Source organism: Trypanosoma cruzi, genomic scaffold (assembly GCF_000209065.1).
Source record: "Trypanosoma cruzi strain CL Brener 1047053516307 genomic scaffold, whole genome shotgun sequence".
In the NCBI taxonomy this organism is placed as follows: domain Eukaryota; phylum Euglenozoa; class Kinetoplastea; order Trypanosomatida; family Trypanosomatidae; genus Trypanosoma; species Trypanosoma cruzi.
This window is the reverse complement of record NW_001849387.1, coordinates 25,138-42,849: the sequence shown is the minus strand read 5'-3', so window position 1 is coordinate 42,849 and position 17,712 is coordinate 25,138. Positions and strand designations below refer to the sequence as shown.

At 48.6% G+C, this 17,712-nt stretch overlaps 10 protein-coding genes across 10 annotated transcripts, besides 28 other annotated features; all 10 read left to right on the top strand.

The window, feature by feature from the left end:
• Positions 1–2,106: part of a sequence feature (heterozygous, Esmeraldo-like haplotype) that runs on past the window's edge.
• Positions 105–166: a microsatellite.
• Positions 377–410: a microsatellite.
• Positions 477–1,661, top strand: Tc00.1047053507669.160 (hypothetical protein, conserved; the record flags this gene model as incomplete). Its single annotated transcript, XM_812019.1, has 1 exon — positions 477–1,661. One exon carries the CDS (start codon positions 477–479, stop codon positions 1,659–1,661), a length of 1,185 nt encoding a protein of 394 aa, XP_817112.1.
• Positions 1,688–1,710: a microsatellite.
• Positions 2,034–2,066: a microsatellite.
• Positions 2,107–2,721: a sequence feature (areas merged during assembly that could not be assigned to a particular haplotype. This can correspond to areas where the two haplotypes were merged or to regions with more than two copies in the genome that were merged during assembly.).
• Positions 2,164–2,204: a microsatellite.
• Positions 2,217–2,247: a microsatellite.
• Tc00.1047053507669.150 (glycosomal membrane protein, putative) lies at positions 2,275–2,931 on the top strand (the record flags this gene model as incomplete). The annotated part of the gene is made up of 1 exon (XM_812018.1): positions 2,275–2,931. One exon carries the CDS (start codon positions 2,275–2,277, stop codon positions 2,929–2,931), a length of 657 nt encoding a protein of 218 aa, XP_817111.1.
• Positions 2,722–2,950: a sequence feature (heterozygous, non-Esmeraldo-like haplotype).
• Positions 2,951–3,003: a sequence feature (haploid, non-Esmeraldo-like haplotype).
• Positions 3,004–3,783: a sequence feature (haploid, Esmeraldo-like haplotype).
• Positions 3,056–3,086: a microsatellite.
• Positions 3,185–3,221: a microsatellite.
• Tc00.1047053507669.139 (hypothetical protein, conserved) lies at positions 3,371–4,180 on the top strand (the record flags this gene model as incomplete). Its single annotated transcript, XM_812029.1, has 1 exon — positions 3,371–4,180. The coding sequence occupies one exon, from the start codon at positions 3,371–3,373 to the stop codon at positions 4,178–4,180; it is 810 nt and encodes a 269-aa protein (XP_817122.1).
• Positions 3,784–3,790: a sequence feature (haploid, non-Esmeraldo-like haplotype).
• Positions 3,791–7,975: a sequence feature (heterozygous, Esmeraldo-like haplotype).
• Tc00.1047053507669.130 (hypothetical protein, conserved) lies at positions 4,514–5,251 on the top strand (the record flags this gene model as incomplete). Its single annotated transcript, XM_812017.1, has 1 exon — positions 4,514–5,251. One exon carries the CDS (start codon positions 4,514–4,516, stop codon positions 5,249–5,251), a length of 738 nt encoding a protein of 245 aa, XP_817110.1.
• On the top strand, positions 5,388–7,106 carry Tc00.1047053507669.120 (ATPase domain protein, putative; the record flags this gene model as incomplete). The annotated part of the gene is made up of 1 exon (XM_812016.1): positions 5,388–7,106. The coding sequence occupies one exon, from the start codon at positions 5,388–5,390 to the stop codon at positions 7,104–7,106; it is 1,719 nt and encodes a 572-aa protein (XP_817109.1).
• Positions 5,441–5,461: a microsatellite.
• Positions 7,256–7,284: a microsatellite.
• Tc00.1047053507669.110 (hypothetical protein, conserved) lies at positions 7,310–9,688 on the top strand (the record flags this gene model as incomplete). The annotated part of the gene is made up of 1 exon (XM_812015.1): positions 7,310–9,688. One exon carries the CDS (start codon positions 7,310–7,312, stop codon positions 9,686–9,688), a length of 2,379 nt encoding a protein of 792 aa, XP_817108.1.
• Positions 7,976–9,233: a sequence feature (areas merged during assembly that could not be assigned to a particular haplotype. This can correspond to areas where the two haplotypes were merged or to regions with more than two copies in the genome that were merged during assembly.).
• Positions 9,234–17,712: part of a sequence feature (heterozygous, Esmeraldo-like haplotype) that runs on past the window's edge.
• Positions 9,720–9,740: a sequence feature (AT_rich).
• Positions 10,260–10,279: a microsatellite.
• Positions 10,425–10,445: a sequence feature (AT_rich).
• Tc00.1047053507669.104 (transcription elongation factor, putative) lies at positions 10,503–11,162 on the top strand (the record flags this gene model as incomplete). The annotated part of the gene is made up of 1 exon (XM_812028.1): positions 10,503–11,162. One exon carries the CDS (start codon positions 10,503–10,505, stop codon positions 11,160–11,162), a length of 660 nt encoding a protein of 219 aa, XP_817121.1.
• Positions 11,477–11,528: a sequence feature (A-rich).
• On the top strand, positions 11,626–12,357 carry Tc00.1047053507669.100 (transcription elongation factor, putative; the record flags this gene model as incomplete). The annotated part of the gene is made up of 1 exon (XM_812014.1): positions 11,626–12,357. The coding sequence occupies one exon, from the start codon at positions 11,626–11,628 to the stop codon at positions 12,355–12,357; it is 732 nt and encodes a 243-aa protein (XP_817107.1).
• Positions 12,563–12,586: a microsatellite.
• Positions 13,065–13,089: a microsatellite.
• Positions 13,219–14,793, top strand: Tc00.1047053507669.90 (hypothetical protein, conserved; the record flags this gene model as incomplete). Its single annotated transcript, XM_812013.1, has 1 exon — positions 13,219–14,793. The coding sequence occupies one exon, from the start codon at positions 13,219–13,221 to the stop codon at positions 14,791–14,793; it is 1,575 nt and encodes a 524-aa protein (XP_817106.1).
• Positions 13,272–13,309: a microsatellite.
• Positions 14,843–14,886: a sequence feature (GA-rich).
• Tc00.1047053507669.84 (ATP-dependent DEAD/H RNA helicase, putative) lies at positions 15,246–17,024 on the top strand (the record flags this gene model as incomplete). Its single annotated transcript, XM_812027.1, has 1 exon — positions 15,246–17,024. The coding sequence occupies one exon, from the start codon at positions 15,246–15,248 to the stop codon at positions 17,022–17,024; it is 1,779 nt and encodes a 592-aa protein (XP_817120.1).
• Positions 17,255–17,282: a microsatellite.

Genomic DNA, 17,712 nt, shown 5'->3' with positions numbered 1-17,712 from the left:
CTTCCAGTATATGCCGACCACTTGGTTGATAGAAGCGTGAGTGCAAAGATTATTAACAAGAGCAAGTTGCAACAAAGAACCTAAGACAAACAAAAAGGAGAATCAAAAAAAAAAAAAAAAAAAAAAAAAGAGAGGAAGAGGAAAAACAAATAAAAAAAAAAAAAAAGAGAGAGAGAGAGAGACGTGTTTATTAGGGGAGTGCGATGCAAGCGCAGCTCCCTCCCTTTGAATTTGACCCTGCTTAAATTTTTGTTTCTTTTTTGGTGTTATTTTCCCTGGCTCTTTTTGTCCGCCTCTTGGCTTTCTCCGTTTGTTTTTTGGTGTGCGTTTGCCGTGTCGACGCCGCAGAACGTTTGTGGTTTGTTATTTTTCAAACTTTTTTTTTTGTTTAGTTTTTTTTTTTTTTATTTGGGGTGGGGGAGTTGCCAGGAGTTAACTAAAGCCAGTGCTTAGAGTGCACCGCCAAAGGGGGGAAAATGGATGACGGGACGCGAATTCCGGAGGATGTCGAGGTATTCCTTCGCGCTGCACGGGCGAAGGATACCTTCAAATGCGCCGAACTTCTAAAAGAAACTCCTAGTCTTATCAACTCCGTAGAGGCAGGCGGATTTTCGGCGCTTCACTTTGCCGCATTTAATGGCGATCTCGAGATGATTCGCATTTTGCTTGAGTTCAAGCCAAACCTGGAACTGAGGAACTATGATAACAATACTCCGTTAATTATGGCCGCGAAGGGTCATCAGAATTCTGCCATCAAACTGTTGGTGGATGCAGGCGCTGAGGTGAACCTCAGAACGCCTACGGGCGGAACGGCAGCACACTTTGCGGCTTCAATGGGTTATGTGGACACTGTTCGCTGTTTGGTGGAGCTTGGTGCGGATGTTATGCATGAGGACAGCGAAACGGGAACACTGCTCCATTGGGCCGCTCACTCTGGAGATATTAACTGCATTGGAGAAATGATTTATGGATTCAAGATTCCGATTAACGTAAAGGACGCCCATGGTGGAACGGCGCTTTTTACTGCTTTATTCATGAAGAAGTTTGAGGCGGTGGAATTTCTCCTTGAACACGGTGCGGATCCGCGGGTGATGATTGAGGGGGACAAATCCACACCGCTTCATATCGCTGTGGAACACGCGAATACGGAATGCGTGAAGCTTCTTTTGGTTTTTGGTGCCGATCCTCACGTGGCGAATACAAGTGGCGAGACGCCCACCTCCCTTGCAGAGAAGGCTAAGAATAATAGCGCGCTCCGGGAGCTGATGAAGCCCATGCTCAGTGAGGAAAAGCGAAAAGAGGAGGCCGCACGCTTTAAGACTCAAGGAAATAAAGTCTTTGAGGGAGGTGAGAACGTAAAAGCTGCCAAGTTCTATACCCTAGCCATTCACCTCGACAGTACGAATCATGTTTTCTTCAGCAACCGGGCGGCAGCCTATTTTAACCAGCGCTACTACAACGGAGCGTACTGGGACTCGCTTCGCTGCATCTCATTGGCCCCCGACTGGCCAAAGGGATATTTCCGAAAGGCTGCGACGGAGCTCGCCATGAAGAAGGCGGATGAGGCGCTACAAACGTGCGAGCGGGGTCTGCGCCTGGATCCCAAAAACAAAGATCTTTTGACAATAAAGGAAGAGGCCCGTCGACAGAGAAACAAATGATTTTTTGGTGCGGTTGTTTACTATTTTTTGTTTGTTTGTTTGTTTGTTTTTCTTTTTAGCGGATTGGCCTTATGCTTCTGAAGTTGTTAGGTCCCACGTAACTCATTTTTGTTTTATTGTTTTTGGTTCTCTATGCGCCCTCCCGCACGGCGTCCAAACTTGGACGGCACAATTTTTTTTTTAAAGGAATAAAGTTGTGAAATAAATGCGCGGGAAGAAGAAGCACACGCAGACAATAAAAGAATTTAAAAGAAACAAGTGGGTTGCTCATGGCTCTTCTGGCCGTATCGCCCCGTCCCCCGTTTATTGGCACGTTGTTTTTATTGGTCTCTCTGTCTGTCTCTTGGCAGCTGAATGTGCGCTCTTTTCTGCTTTATTCTTTTTTCTTTTTTTTTTTTTTTTTTTACGGCCTTTATATTGGGGGAATGTTTTGTGAAGTAACGTGAAAATAGGGGCAGGACACAATTGTTTTTTTCTTTTTTTTCTTACTAAGGTGGGCAAAATATATATATATATATATATATATATATATATATATATATAGAGAGAGAGAGAGTGTGTGTGTGTGTGTGTGTGTGTGTTTGTGAGAAGGACTGAATAGGAAGTGAAGGGAATGAGTCAGAAACGTGGCAACGCCATGGAGGTGGCGATCATATGTTTGGAGTCGGCGGATATGCGGGATAAGCTTTTGAAAGGTGTTGGTGCTTTAGCAAAACTTGGCTTTTGTTTGATGCATGACAAATCGCTTCTTGACTTTGCCGATGCTACATCGGAAGTGCGGTCCCTCATGCGCATATTGGCTTGGCTTTCTAACCTTCAGAGCATCTATAGTTTGCTCAACAAGGAGCAGTGTGGCGTGCGCGACTTAATTTTTCTTGTGCGTGTGGTTGGTGAGGGTGTCTTCAAAGCGGCTGACAACGTGGCGTTCCTTGGGAGGAAAGTCCATGAGAACACACCATTTTTCCAGAGATTCAGTTATGTCTCTTGTTTGGGCCTCTTTTGGGCCCACCTGGCAGCCGTCGCGCTCGCTCTTTTTGACATTCGATATGATCGTCTGTTTAGCAGCCGCAGAAAACAATTTATTAACCTCTTTCAGTGCACGTGTGATCTCCTCACTGCGGCCGCTGGTGCTGCTGTTTTTGGATTTGAATTGAATTTCATTTGGTTTTCCCTGCTGACTCTGCTAAGCTCCTTTCTTGGGTGTGTGGATGGTGTGCGGTCTGCCGCTATTGTTGCCAGACGGCGTGGTGCGAGCAGAAATAGAGATTGAAATTGTTTTTGCTGGTACAGAGACTCTTTGCTTGCTCCTTTTTGTTGTTATCATTGGCCTGCTCAATCGTTTTTTTTTTTTTCTGCACTTGTTTTTCCCCTTCTGTATACTATTTCTTTTTCTTTTATTATTATTATTATTATTATTATTATTATGTCACCAGTTGGGAGTTATATCCATTTTTTTTTGTGCGCGTGCTTTTTCCTTTTTTGTTGTTCGTACTTCACTTTGTATCCGCGTGCCGCCTCCCCTCTTTTTTTTTTTTTTTTTTGCTTTTTTTTTGTTTTTTTCTGCCTGCGTCTGTCCGCCTCCGTTGTGTTTGCCCGGCAGGATGATGTCCGCGCGGAAACACCGTTTTTTTTTTTTTTTTCTCCCCCTGCAGCCTTGTTTTTAGTGCTCAAACACAGTCAGGCAGGAAGAGGAGGAGGAGGGGGGGCGGATGTCAACGATTTGTCAGGCCGTCGACGGCTCTACTTTGCAGGAGAGGTGCCGCATAGACTTGCTGGACGCCGTGGCGCAACTGACACGTCACTGCGAGACACTGCCAAAGAAAGGCGTGACAGTAGCGGCGTCGAATCTTCCGTCGTGCACGTTTGCAAAAACCGTCTCGCACTCTGTGAAGAAACACCACAGCCAAGACGAGTCCGCGGTGCAGAAGTACATTGCCGAGAAGGAAGGGACACGGGAGCGCACACTGCAGGCCTCCTGTCAAACATACTTTAAAAAGCACAACCCGAAGTTTGAAGGGGCGCTCCCTCGCACGGAGCCCTTTCGAAACACACGCAATCGCAATGAGTTGACAGGACGAGAGCGAGACTTTGTGCATCGCTACGCGGAAGCCGCGGCTAAAAAGTCTCTTGAGCGGAAGGTTAACGATGACGTGACGACGCAATGTGCAACGGAGGCATACCAAAAGGCGTTCCGCGCGTACACGGGACGGGATCCCAACAAAAAGGAACTCGAGGAAGTCGAACGAATGTGGTTTGCCGTTTCGGAAGACGGTACAGTTGGCGTTATTCAAAAACCCCACTTTTACGGCCCTCATTCGCATGTGTCTATTTGCAATCGACGCCATGTACGTTGTCCCAACCAGGTTTACAATGCAGAGCTGCCACCTGTGCGTGGGGCGCGTACCCGCTTTCCCGGCCCCATTCCTGTATGGTCCTCGACACAGAACACACATACATTGGTTTCCGCTGACACGTACGTCCCGGGTCTACACAACGTCAGTAAATTTGGATCAGCATGATCGTAGAGGAATCTTTTTATTGTTTCTATATGTTTATTGCTTTTTTGCTTGTTTGTTTTCTCTTGTCCCTTTTTTTGGGGGGGGGAGAGACCCAAATGTACATTGCGAAATGGGGCTCTTCTAATCTTCTATGCCAATTTTGTTTGTTGTTGTTGTAGTTCTTGGAGAGAGCCCACGATGTGTTGCATGTCATCTAGTTGCTTGCTACCAGAGGGATTTTTTGTTGTCAAATTTCCTTTTTTTTTTTTTTTTTTTCTCACGGCCACGTCGTCCAACAACGACAAATGAATATGGCGTCAAGGAAGGCGAGTGGGAGGTGTTGGCGCTTCAAGAATGGTGGAAAGGACGGCAGATCAGCGGATACGCACCACGGAGTGGGAAGACATCCAATACGGGCACGGCAACCGGGTCGGGAATTACGCCACCAATGAGCTTGAGATACTTGCGCAGAAAATTGCGGACGAAAACGTCAACGCATGTCTTAAAGTGTATGATCCCAACGAAGAACGTGTGCGGGATAAAATGGAGCGTGGCGGGTATGAAACAGAGCTGCAACTAGGCGAGCCCAATACAGGCGGTGACACGGCAGACAATGTGATGGATGACGACGACGAAGACGAGGTTCTTTTGGCATTCCGAAGGAAACGCATGGCAGAGCTGCGACAACAAAAGGAGGCGCAACGGTTTGGTGTCCTCCGTCATATATCTGGTTCAGACTACATGTCTGAGGTGACGGAATCCTCTGCGGCAAATTGGGTCATTGCTCTGCTAGTGAAACCGGGGAATGGCGACAGTGAGAAGCTGCTTTCTGTCATGCGTGTGGTGGCGCAGCGTTACTGTGAAGTGAAGTTTCTCTCAATGATCTCAACAGAGGCAATAAAAAACTTTCCTGATCGGCACCTTCCCTGCGTTCTGTTTTACAAGGAGAAAAAACTGCAGCAACAACTGACGGAGCTGACGCCATGGAGGTCGAAGGATAAACAAATCTCTTTGAACTCTGTGGAGCGCGTCCTGCACCGCTACGGTGTGATCAGGAATGAGGAGTTCGAGGCAGAGGAAGAGGAAGATTGACTAATATCCGCATCAAACGTCACGAATTTCCCTTTTTTTTCCTTTTTCTTTTTTCTGTGTGTGAGGTGTGGCGGCCATTTGGTTGCCCACATCACTGTGCTTGGTGTACTCTGTCTCCGTCGTCGCCCCTGTTGCTATGGCTGCCACAATGACTCCTATTGCTGTGACTTGCACTTCATTGCCCGGCTCTTTTTTTTTTTTTTTTTTTTTGCATTTTATTTTCGCTTTCCAACATTCTTGTGCAGTAACCATGTCCGTTGATGGCCTCATCCTCTCGGACTTACGCCGAGTTCTATCAGAGGCGAGGCCCAGTCCCTTTTTTTTTCTTGTGTGTGGGCCATCAGGATCCGGCAAAACATTTGTTCTCCACGCCGTTCGCCAAGGTGCTGGCGTCTACGGGATGAGTGTTAGCCATGGCGTACCTTCAATGGATGATGGAATGGAACCTGAAACGACAGAGTGGAACGATTCAAGGGCGCGAATTTTTTATGTGGATTACAACGCATTGCGCTCCAATGACAGCCGTGCCTCGTCGATATCCGAAAAGTACCCGGCAGGCACCGTTGTGCTGCTGGATGATATTGAGGCCGTTGACTATCTTCTTCGTTTAAACGCGTCCTTGCACCGCCTTGAGGACATGGTGAGTCGACTGCTCCGCTCGCCACGTTGTGCACTGGTGACTTCAGCAACTGACGTGCTCCATGTGCCTCGGTGGCTTTTGGCGATTTGGACTCCTTTCACGTACAAAACGCATGAACTCACCTCGAGTGCCGCCCGTCGCCTCATTCGTTCCTTCCCTGATGCCGAGGATCTTTTGGCGTTTGTTTCGGGAGGAAACGGCGAAGAGTTGGTCTCATACTTGAGGACACGAAGGGCTCTTACGTTGATGTTATGCCATGCACAATGTGAGAAAAACAGGTCGTGTGTTCCCACTTCTCCCACTGCACTGCACTTCCTTGGTCATGCCGCTACCGCACCACAATTGCCGTCGTCCTCTCGGGGAAAGCTCTTTGGACTTGGTCCTGCGCTGGAGCGAGTTGAAACACTCGTGCGACTTTTTATGGAGCGGGAAAATCTTGCGGGTGGCAAATTGCTTTCAACCGTTGCACCCACCACCGGAATTCTCCTTCATGGACCTTCGGGCAGCGGCAAGACGGCAATAGCGAGCAGAATTTCTGCATCCTACCCTGGCAAATGTTTCTTAGTTAGCTGTGCCGCTCTGTTCTCCAAGTACCTTGGCGAAAGTGAAGAACGTCTGCGGGAAGCGTTTCGAAAGGCACGTTTGTGTGCGCCATCTGTGCTGGTGCTTGACGACGTCGATGTTATCGGAACCTCACGCGGTGCCTTTTTGAATGGTGGCACGGGCGATGGCCTTAACGTGACAAAACGGATGTTAGCGGCGCTTCTCTGTGAATTAGATGGCCTTATTGATAATAAAAGTGTCCTTGTGATTGCCACAACCAATGTTCCTGGGACGCTTGACGTCGCCCTCTTGCGACAGGGACGTTTTGAGACGGTTGTTTACGTGCCGCCGCTTAGTTTTGAGGCTGCAGAGGAAATGGCACTGGAGTTCTTTGGTGCCTTTGACGGCGCGGCGGTGAAAGCACGGGAAGAGTTGAGTCGGTTTGTGGCAGGCCGCGCGGAGGGGTGCGCTGCAGCCTCGTTGAAGGCGTTTCTTCGAGAGGTGTTTGAGAAGCAGCAACAACATCAGGAGATGGAGGTCAACAAAACGGCGAGAGTGAAGGCTGGCGAGAGGGAGACGGCTCTCTTTTTGCCCAGCGAGGCGCTGGTACGTGCTACACTTGCGAAAACTACTGTGCTGCAGCGTGTAAATTACGAATATAGTTTTCTTTAATAAACGGAGCCTTATTTGATTGCTTTGTTGGTGCTTTTGGGCTCTTTGTGTGCTTCCATTTGAGCGTTTCTCTTGCTGCTCTCTCACAAACACAAACAAAAACACAGACGTATTACCCTTTTTTCTCCTCTTTTTTGTCTTTCTCCTTCTGTGTGTGTGTGTGTGTGTGTGTGTGTGTCTGCCAGTGGTTAGTGGCTTGGTTCATGGAATATAAGTCAACTTTTGAGCTTCGACAGCAGGTTTTGGACCTCCCAACTCACTTGACCTCAAGGGCGAGGGCGGGAAAAAAGAATAGCAGCTCCAACCCCTCATGTTTGCCGCATCCTTTAAATGCAAACAACAACGGAGCAGTAATGGATTCTGATCCGGATGACCCCACTGCCCTTGTCCGTGAGCTGCCGGCACTGGACAAACTTAATGCTCTCAGTGCGTCGTTGAAAAATGAGGAAGAGGTCCAGAACTACGTGGAGGCAAGAAATCTTTCTCTGGAGGATACTGCAAAGTACATAATGGCAAACGGAAGTACTGGTCAGAAAATGTCGTTGTTCCAGCGTCTGAAAGAAACGCTGGTGGGTTTAGACATGTCTAGCATCTCGCAGGTATTGATGATTGCCGTGGACAGCATGTGGGTGCAGGAACCAGAATTACAGTGCTTCGCCCCGGGTGCCTTAATTGAGGTGTTGCCGTTGCTGAACAATACCGTGACACGAGATCTGTTGATGGTGACAAGTACAATGTTAAGCGTCAAAACGGCGGAGGTCCGCATAGCATGGAATAAATTATTTTCGGCCTTTATTGATTATCTGAATAACAAACAGCTTGACAACGATGTGGTGCCCCTTGCTCTTAAAAAAACCGAACATGTTGAGCCACAGGATCAGCGCGAGCTTAGTTGTGACCTCATTGGTGCTGTCTGCCGCTATCTCCCTCACGATATTGTAGAGCGAAAACTTATGAACAAAGTGCTGGCGTTATGTCAGGACACTAACGTGGGAGTGCGGCAACACATGTGTCAACAACTAGGCATTGTAGCACGTGCTTTGGGCGTGGATATGGCCAAGGAAAAAATTGCTCCGGAGCTTTTTGAGCTGCTTAACGATGAAGACCAGACTGTCTCTCGAGCAGCATTTTCCTGTTTAGTTGATTTGGTGGAGTTTTTTGGTCCTGCGTACCGCCGCGAGCACCTCTACCCCATCATTAAGAACTTTATATCGCATCCACCGGAGGAAGTTGTGAGCCTCATTGTTGGCGAGTATGGTAGGTTTCTGTGGGAAATACGGGCGGATATTCAGACAAGTGAAGATGTCACACTGTTTGCAGGCTTTTACCAGAACGCCGCCTTAAAAGGCGATGACGCGACTCGCCATCGGTGTGCATATAATTTGCCCTCCGTTACTGCGTCACTGCCAATTTCGGTGTTTGCGCTTCACCTGGCTCCATGCTGTGAAGCGCTTGCCACTGACACCAGCGAACCCGTGCGACGGAGCATTGCTGCCGGATTGCATGAATTGGTTGTCCTCCTTGGGGAAAAGGCCGCTTTGTATCTTCCGAAACCCTTTTTATGGCTTTTAGATGACTCTCAGAAGAGTGTTTTAAACGCCCTTTCTACTCACTCACACGTCTTGATGGACGCCTTTGTGAAGCAGCTGAAACCGACGGAGCGCACGGCTTTTTTTTCTAGTGTAGAAGATGTACTACTGCGACTTGTTGCACGCGCCGAGCGGGAGTGGCGTATTATGGACCATGTCTTGGACATTCTTTCCACGTACTGTAAGGAATTCCAAGAAACAAATTTGTACGAGAAATTTATACCCCTTCTTTTAAAATATGGGAGAAACGGGGCATTTTGCCTCAAAAATCGCTGTGCTGAAATGTGTATTAAGATCGTTGCAAACATGTCAAACGTCAATAGTAAGGTTCAGTTCTTTAGCAAACTGAACAACGAATATGCGCATGGTTCTTCGTGTCTTGGGCGCAAGGACTATTTGCGTTTTGTCAGGGCCGCATGTTCTTTATTTTCTCGCCGCTTTATTCGTGAGAGGATGCTTGAGTGTTGCTTTGAGCTTCAACATGACCATATGGATATGGTGCGTTTAGAACTTGCGCGTACGCTGCCATGCTTGCGTAGGGTTCTCGAATTGTCAACGTCAGGGAGCGCGTTTGAGGAGTACCAGGACATGGTACACCGTCTGCAGATGGACGAAAGCAGCGAGGTGCGGGCCTTAACCCAAACCGGAGTGGAGTTAATCGAACTGCGTGATCGAGGACTGAAACGTGACGCTGGTAGAATAAAATTTGAGGAGGAGAACAGGGAGGATAGGCGACGCGAGCAGGCGGAGGGGCAGCTGCTGGATGTAGCGAAGGAGTACGATAAGGCAGAGCGCCGCTCGAAGCTCCGCGACCTGCTGAAGACCGAGCGCGAGAAGGAGCAGGCGGAGTTAGTGCGCAAGAGTGGAACTGTCAGGCGTCTGGTAAAAGGAGCAACGGTCCAGGCAACGCCCACCAAGCTCTCGCGCCCAATACCAAAGACACAAACGACATATTCCGGAGGTGCCACCTTTCAGAAGAAAGTGCAGCGATAAAAATAAAATAAAAAATGCGTGGTAACCCCACTTAAAAAAAAAAAAAAAAAAAGATGAAATTGAAATGTAAGAAAAGAAATGGGATTGGCGTAACCGTATAGTGAGGATTACCTATAGAGTTATGTTTACCGTGTATGGAGTGACGGAAGGGAGGAAGAACCTCGCTGATATTTTACCCGAAGCATCGTTTTCCTATCGTGACAGTTTCTTTTTTCGTTCTCCTCCCCTTAACCCTCCTATTCATCCTATTTTTCTTTTCTTTATTTTACCTTTGTTGCCGGCACGTTACTCCTGTTGTCAGTCTATACATATATCTATATATATATTCTTTTATGCGTGTGCTTTCTACGTGCCAAGAGGAAGGGTGGCGTGAATGGCACGGTGGGATACACGTTATGATGTATTTCGTTTGACGATGATGCAGTGGTCGCCCTATTAGGGCATTTTTGTGCTGCTCATTTTTGTTTGTTTGTTTTTCTTGCGCAACAAAGCCCTGTCCCATTGCATTTTTGACTCGTCTGGATTAAACTTGGTGAACTTGGTTTAATTTTTCTGCTTGCTTTGTTGCCTGCCCCCCCCCCCCCCCCCCCCGTTTCTGTATCTCTGACTACGTATGTGAGTATTATCCCGCGAATTGCATGCAGTGTTCGCTTCTTTGGGCTTTCAAGCAATCATTTTGTTGTTGTTGTTTTGTTTTTTTCATGATTTTTATTTAATACATCCCATCTTTCATTACTATTATTTTTTTTTTTTTTTTGACTTTCTCGTTGTTGTGAGCTTCTCTGCCTTCAGTCATGCGCGACGCTCCATAATAATGTCAGATGCAGTCGAAGGCTCATGGTGCGACTCCGGAAGCGACTGGAGCGCGTCGAGTGCCTCCCCGGAACTGCGCAGCCTTATCAACGCGGCGTTTCTTCGATTTATATCCACAAGTCACGGTCGTCTCAAGAGGCCCACACATCGGCATGACGAGGTTCCCTCCACGCATTCCAGGAGGCGTGGGGTTCGTCAGAGACTGGAAGAGTCCCTTCAAATTTCCGCAGGGACGACAGGAGTCCCGTCCGCTCTTCTTGATGGCATCGTGTCGGCAATTCGGCAGCAAAGTGATCACGTGCACGCGGCGGCTCTCATTGTGCATCATCTCTCTGACCCTGAGAACAGTGCTCTCCGTCAGGCCTTATTAGAAAGTCGGCTCTCCCCCACAGCGCTTGCGTCCATGGCGGAGAGTGAACTCGTCAACCCAAAACTTAGAGAAAAGTGGGAGAAACAACGCCTGAAGAATTTGGAGCAAAAGACCGTTATTTTTGTTGAACAGCTTACAGCAATGGTGACATCCATCTACACCTGTCCCGCCTGTGGCGGCCAACGGTGCACTTTGAGACGGCGACAGGCCGACAAGCAGAAATGGGCTGGCGACGATGAAGCACCTAATCTCTTGACTTGTTGCGCCTGTTCTCATGCCTTTAGGCGGTAAACGTAAACAAATGGCAGTTGTGGGAGACGCTCTGCATGTGTGAAGGTCACAAAGATTTTTTTCTGCCACAAGGATGCATTAAAGAAAATCAAAAAGAAAAAAAAATGGGAAGAATAGAGCAGGAATGAAAATGATGGGTCGCTGGTGAGAAGAAGGAGTTGAATGTGACGCGTCTGCAGACGTATCACCTTTCTCTCTCAATGTATAATATATACCGAGAAGAAGGGAGACGAATGCTTTTCTCATGACTGTATTGCCTGGGCAAAAATGATATGCTTCCCAATGCGTTATTACTTGGGTGGTTGGGGAACAAATTTTGTATTGATGTTTTTTGTGTGAATATGTTTTTTTGTTTTGTTTTGTTTTTACATTTGTGTTTTACGTGCGTCATTTCTACATTTTGGAGCTTCTTTGTCGCGGTAGAGTACCACGGCGAGGCAGACTGGGATCAGTAACGACGAACATGTCCGAGGAGAACGCAGATGAAGCGGTGGGTGTCAAGCGGCCTCGTCCTGTTTCATTCACAACCACGAGTACCCCACTGGAAGATTCCGTGGATGTCATCCCACGTGTTAGTCCCCGAACCCCGCTGCCGCTGGCGCGGAAGTCAGTGATGGGTTCGCCCGTTGGCTCCTTTGGAAATAACACTCAGAGCGCCACCCCTATTAAACCGAAGGAGCAGCCAATGATTGAGGGAGTGCAAGGCAGCAGCCGCGTTGCCAAGTGGAGCGCCCTGATTGGCGGTGCCCTCATGCAGGGTCGAGCCAAGGAGGAGGAGGAACGAATCAACGCCCTTGCTTTGCGCATTGTAACTGCCATTCCCGGCGATCGTTCCCTGGCAGCAGACGGCTTCCGCGTGCTCTTGGTGAACTTGAGGGACTCTAAGAATACCAAGCTTCGAGAGGACATTATTGAAGGACGATTGCCGGTGGAAGTGCTGGTGCATATGTCAGAGAGGGATTTGCTGAACCCGGAGGCGAGGAAAAATCAAGAGGAGGAATTCTTGAAGCGGAGCAAGGACACCGACCTAAGTGAAATACGGAGGGCAATGGCCACCAAGTCAACTCTTTTTCCTTGTCCGTCATGCAAGGCGAGGGATTGTTCATGGACACAGAAGCAAACGCGTTCTGCCGATGAACCCATGACCGTCTTTTGTATCTGTAATGTTTGTGATCACAAGTGGAGACGCTACTGAGGGTGGGGAGTTCTAGGTGTATATGGAAACACTCTTGGCTTTGTTTTCCCTTCTTGCTGCTCTGTTGCCCGTACTTCAAGAAGTTTACTTGAATGGATGCTTGTGTGTGGGGACGTTGTATCTGCGGCTGCCGCACTTATTCTCCTTGCATCATTTCTTGTGGACATGAATTTGTACGTGCATATGTGCGTGGGTGTCTTTAATGCTCTCTCTCTCTCTCTCTCTCTCTTTTTTTTTTTTTTTTTTCTTCCACTCCGTTTGTCTTTTCCTTGCAGTGGGATTCTTCTGAAGGATGGAGACGATTGAGGAGCTGAGGTTGAAGTTGACTGAAGCGCAGGAAGAGTGCCGACAATTAAAAGCCGAGAATGAGGAGCTGCGACGGAAACTTGGGCTTTCCCCACAATTAGCCGGTGCTTGTTTACCGGGAGGCATTTTGTCATCGTGCTCTGAGACCACGAATTCGACGGATCGTCTTATTATCGAGCTGCAAAGAAGACTTTGGGATGCACTCCAACGCAATTCTTTTCTGGAGCAGGAGTCACATGCAGGGCACAGTGCACTCATACAGACCTATGAGGGATTCATTGAACGCCTGGAGAAAGAACTGCACCGGTGTCAAGAACTGCTTCGCCAACAGACAAGTGATTCTCCTCCAGCCAAAAAGCCAGGGGGGTGAAATTGGTTGAGTATGAGGTTAGGCGTTGCATTATATATATATATATATATATATATCATTTGTCTATACACATCCACTATCGAGACGTGCACTGATGAAAGATACTCTCATGTCGTCAACTTTGCATTGTTTTTATGAGCGCATCTCTTTATTTGCATGTTTATTGATTGCCATTCTCTTGTTGTATGCATTTGCGTAGTCCAGGCACTTTGGTGATCTATTTGCCCGTGTTTTTTCTTTTTTTTTTGTTGTGTTTTGTTTTGTTTTGCTCTATTTGTATACATGTCATTTTTCATTGGTTTCATCTTTGTTGTTGTTTTGGCCAATTGAACGCCTCTTTCAACTTTAGTAAAGAAGCCATGTTTTCCCTGGGAAACAGAGAGACACCGCAGGAGTGTGAGGGAAATTCCCAGAGAGAGGCTTCTTCAAGAAGCTCACCGAAGTCAAGCGATGTTCCGTACCAAGAAAAAAAGGAATTCTGCACCTGGCGCAAGCATGTGCGTGATCTGTACCAGTACCTCGTCCACATTGATCTTGTGTGGGAAAGTCCTTCCGCGCGGTTGATGCCGTATATGACTGCGAAAAACGGCCTGGCCACGCAGACCGTGTTGTGTTGTTCCAGAACTGGTGGCTTGGAGCAGCAGTACATACAGTTACTATCTGTGACGACACCGAACACTGTCGAGTCGCTTGATCGCACGTATGACACTTACTGCGACGCAACTGGCGAGGTTGGTGGCTACGGGATGGCGCCAAGTCAAGTAGACATGAAAGTTGAGCGGCGCATGCTACACGATGGGGATCCTTTAATAGTGCGTTATATGCACGCCAATCCGCTTATCATCGCATCAGGCTCGAGTGATGGCAATGCGTACGTCTTTGATTGGTCGCGTATTTCGCTAAACAAGTTTCCCAATGATCCGGCTCGGCCCCGTGCTCCGCTGCCACCCAATGAACTCAGTTCAAACCCCACCGACGAGGAACGCATGACGTACCACAGGCGAATGCAGGCCTTAAATGCGGTGGTGACGGAACAGGATCGATGGGACAAGCGAAGAGGGGAGGGACAACATCTGCTGAAACTTTCTGGCGGAAGCGGTTCTTGTGAGGCACTTGACTGGAGTGTTACCTCCGATGGGACGCTGGCGTCCGGTTCGGTTGGAGTTGTATGCTACTGGCACGTGGGAAACACGGCGAAGGATGATGATCGCACCCTCACGCCGTCCCATACGTATAAACTGGAGGATGGTGAGGCTCGGGTGAGTGAAATTTCCTTTTCTTGGAAGGATCCCCATGCGTTTGTGGTATCGTGTGAAACCGGAACAGTTCTCTACGGCGATGTAAGAACACCGGATCTCATGGAGCTGTTTTCACTGCCAAACGGAGTCACATCGATTTCTCTCTCGCCACTCGATGGTAATTCTTTCTTGGTTGGTGCAGAGAATGGCGAGGTACTTTACTACGATCTTCGTAAAAGCACAGATGCTGTGATGTTATTTGGCCGTATGCACAATGGGCCGGTGTCTGTGGTCCAGTGGTGTCCGCACTCTCGACATCTCTTCAGCAGTGGCGGCGGCGATGGGAAGTGCTGCATTTATAACGCCACGTCAAATCGTTTGCTGTTTAAACACGCGGGACACACCGAAAATGTAACGGATCTCTCGTGGAATTGGCAGGAGGGATTTGAGGGTCACCTGATCTCTGTGGATAGCAACAGCGTGATGCTCTGGAGGCCCAGGGACATGTTTTTTGTCTCGTGAATACGGATGGTGTTTGCATCCGCACGCATAGAAGATAATGTGATTTCTTTTTTTTTTTTTTTTTTTTTCTTTCTCTCTCTCTCTCTTTCTCTCATTTTCATGTTTCTTTGTGTTTAGAATTGCTCAGTGTGGTGATTTTTCCGTTGCAAACGAGTGAATGAGGGCGTCTGCAGCCGTCTGGCTCTCGTGCAACACAGCCGACCTCTGCACACGGCAGAATGGTGAAGGAGAAACAGTGCCTTGTGTCTCTTCTGTCTTTTCTCTCTGGCCCTCACGGTGGTGTTTTGGGAGAATTCGCCCGGGAAGGCCGCGGAGGCGTCTAAAATAACAACCGCAATAGAAGCAAAAGGGGAAGGAAAAAGAAAAGAGGGAGTGTTTTGAGGAACCGTGAAGAACGGCAGCAACAAAACAAACAGAAAAAAAAAACGAAGGGGGGAGGTGCGAGCGGTTTTATGAGCGGCACACCGTCGAATGCGGTTTGTACGGCGTGGCCGGAGATGGCGCTGGACAGTCGCATTTTGGAGGCCATCAAGCGCGTTAAGTGGAATTTACCCACCCCAGTGCAGGGCGCATGCATCCCGCTGGCCTTAAAAGGGCGTGACTTGGCGTTACAGTCTCGCACGGGCAGCGGGAAGACGGGTGCCTTTGTCATTCCCATCCTGCAACGCGTCATTACCGAGACGGAAAAGATGTGCAACCGACGCACCGCAAAGAACCCTGTAGCTCTTATCCTGCTGCCCTCTGTGGAACTGTGCGAACAAACCGTTGAGGTGGTTACTGCTCTGGCAAAATACGTGAAACCGAGGGTTGTGGTGGATAACCTGACATCTCGCGGAGTTGTCACAAAAGCACGTGTAGCTGCCGCCCCCATTCTCGTGACTACCGCCGCGCTGCTTGGCAAGCTCTGCCGCAGTGGTACAGTGACCGCCGAAGATCTGGCAACCCTTCGCTGTGTTGTCATTGACGAAGTGGATTTTGTCATCTCCATTGCCGAGGGTTCACTGCGCGCCGTGCAGTCTGTTTTACCACCCTCAGTGCAGACTATCCTTTCATCCGCAACATTGACAGACGGAGTGGTGCACATTAAGAGTCAGCTGCTCCATAACCCTGTCACCATCACGCTGAGCACAGGCGATGAAGACGAGATGAACCCAACAGAAGGTGAAAACATCGTCGTAGAGTCCCGCATCACGAAGAAAGGAATTAATTCCGAGGAAAGGCTGCGGCACTACTACCTTGTGGCCACCGAAGAGTGTCATCATCACACTCTGTTGTATGCGCTATACCGTCTTGGACACATTAAAGGCAAGACCCTCATCTTCGTCAATGAGGAGGAAAAGACGTATAAATTGCAGAGTTTTTTGGCACAGTTGGGAGTGGAGGCGCTTGTGTACGATTCCAACTTGCCTCTAAACGTCCGTGTGGACACACTTCACCGTTTTCAGGTGGGATCCGTCGGAACGCTGGTTTGTACCGACGGGACGCTAGAGAGTGTCGACAACCTGCAGGAATCCATACCGGGGGCGGAGGCGCAGGCTACACGAATGCACAGCAAGAAAGGGAAAAGGACAGAAGACCGTCATGATGGGGCCTTACAGCGGGGAATTGATTTTTCAGACGTCCGAAACGTCGTTCTCTTTGATGGCATAGCGCATCCGACAACCTCCGCCTTCTCTCGTTACACCCATCGAGTCGGGCGTGCCGGCAGGGCGGGTAAAAGCGGCATGGCGATCACACTGTTTACCCTTCAACAAGCGCAGAGGGTGACACGACATTTGCGCCGTCATTTGGGGGCCACTCATGATACATTTGAACCGTTCAAGCAACTCCGCCGCCAGGAGGCGGCAAAGCTTCAGTATCGGGTCGACAATGTGCTCTTCTCTATCACCAGGTCGTCCACTCGCCGCCAACGCATTTCCTCCGTGGCTGCAGAACTCACCCGCAGTGCCTACCTAAAAAGTCACATGAGTCAAAAGGATGAGGCTGTTCTTCAGCGGATTTTATCACGATCCAAGAAGACAACAAAGTGTGACACGACGTTACTTGACGTCCCACACTACATGCACATTGAGGGGGCGGACTCTGCTGAAAAATACCGAAAACGTGTCCGTGCGCGTACATCATCAAAATCTTCATCCGCTTCTCAGCAACCGAGAACAAGGTCCCGTGACCCACTCAGCCGGGTGGCCAGCGCTGTAAAGATGGGGACGGCGAAGAAACGAAGGTTGTAATATTTCCCATCGCGTCGTAAATGTTCTCGCTGACAATGAAACTCCTGTTGTTCCTCACGTTTTATGCGTCTGGTGTGCCTTGGAAGGGGGTCGTTGCAAAACATCGCCTTGTGCAACACGGTACGCCTTTAATGAACGGTTAATTTCATAAGACGGCTCGTTTTTCTTTTGTTTTTCCTGCCGCTGCTGTTGCTTCTTTCCCCTCTTCTTACACGATGCCTTAAAAACTGTCTTTTTCTTCTTCTTCTTTTCCTTCTTGACCCCTCACGAAGGAAGTTTGGTAGCCATCGAATTCCCATGCTCTGAGGAGATGCCGCTTAAGATCCTTCCGTTGTATGCCCCGTTTCTTTTATCCCTACACAAAAGCGGCTCTTCAACAATGGGGTGAACTCCACATCTTTTGTCCGGCTTTTTATGGTTTGCAGGGTTTGAAAGTAAACAGTTTTTTGTTGTAGAATTACCGATGCCAGTATTTGCCGTGCCATTTTTTCTTATTTGGAAGCCGCGATACTCCGACTCCTTTTGTCGTTGTTGTTGTTTTGGATGTTTTTTTACATCGTGAATCTCGACCTTCTTGTCGTGGATGTGTGGCAGACGGATTATGTCTTTGATAATAAAACTCCGTCTGCTCTCTCTTTCTCTCTGTGTGTTTTTTGTGTGCGTGTCTGCACTTTGGTGGTGGTGCATC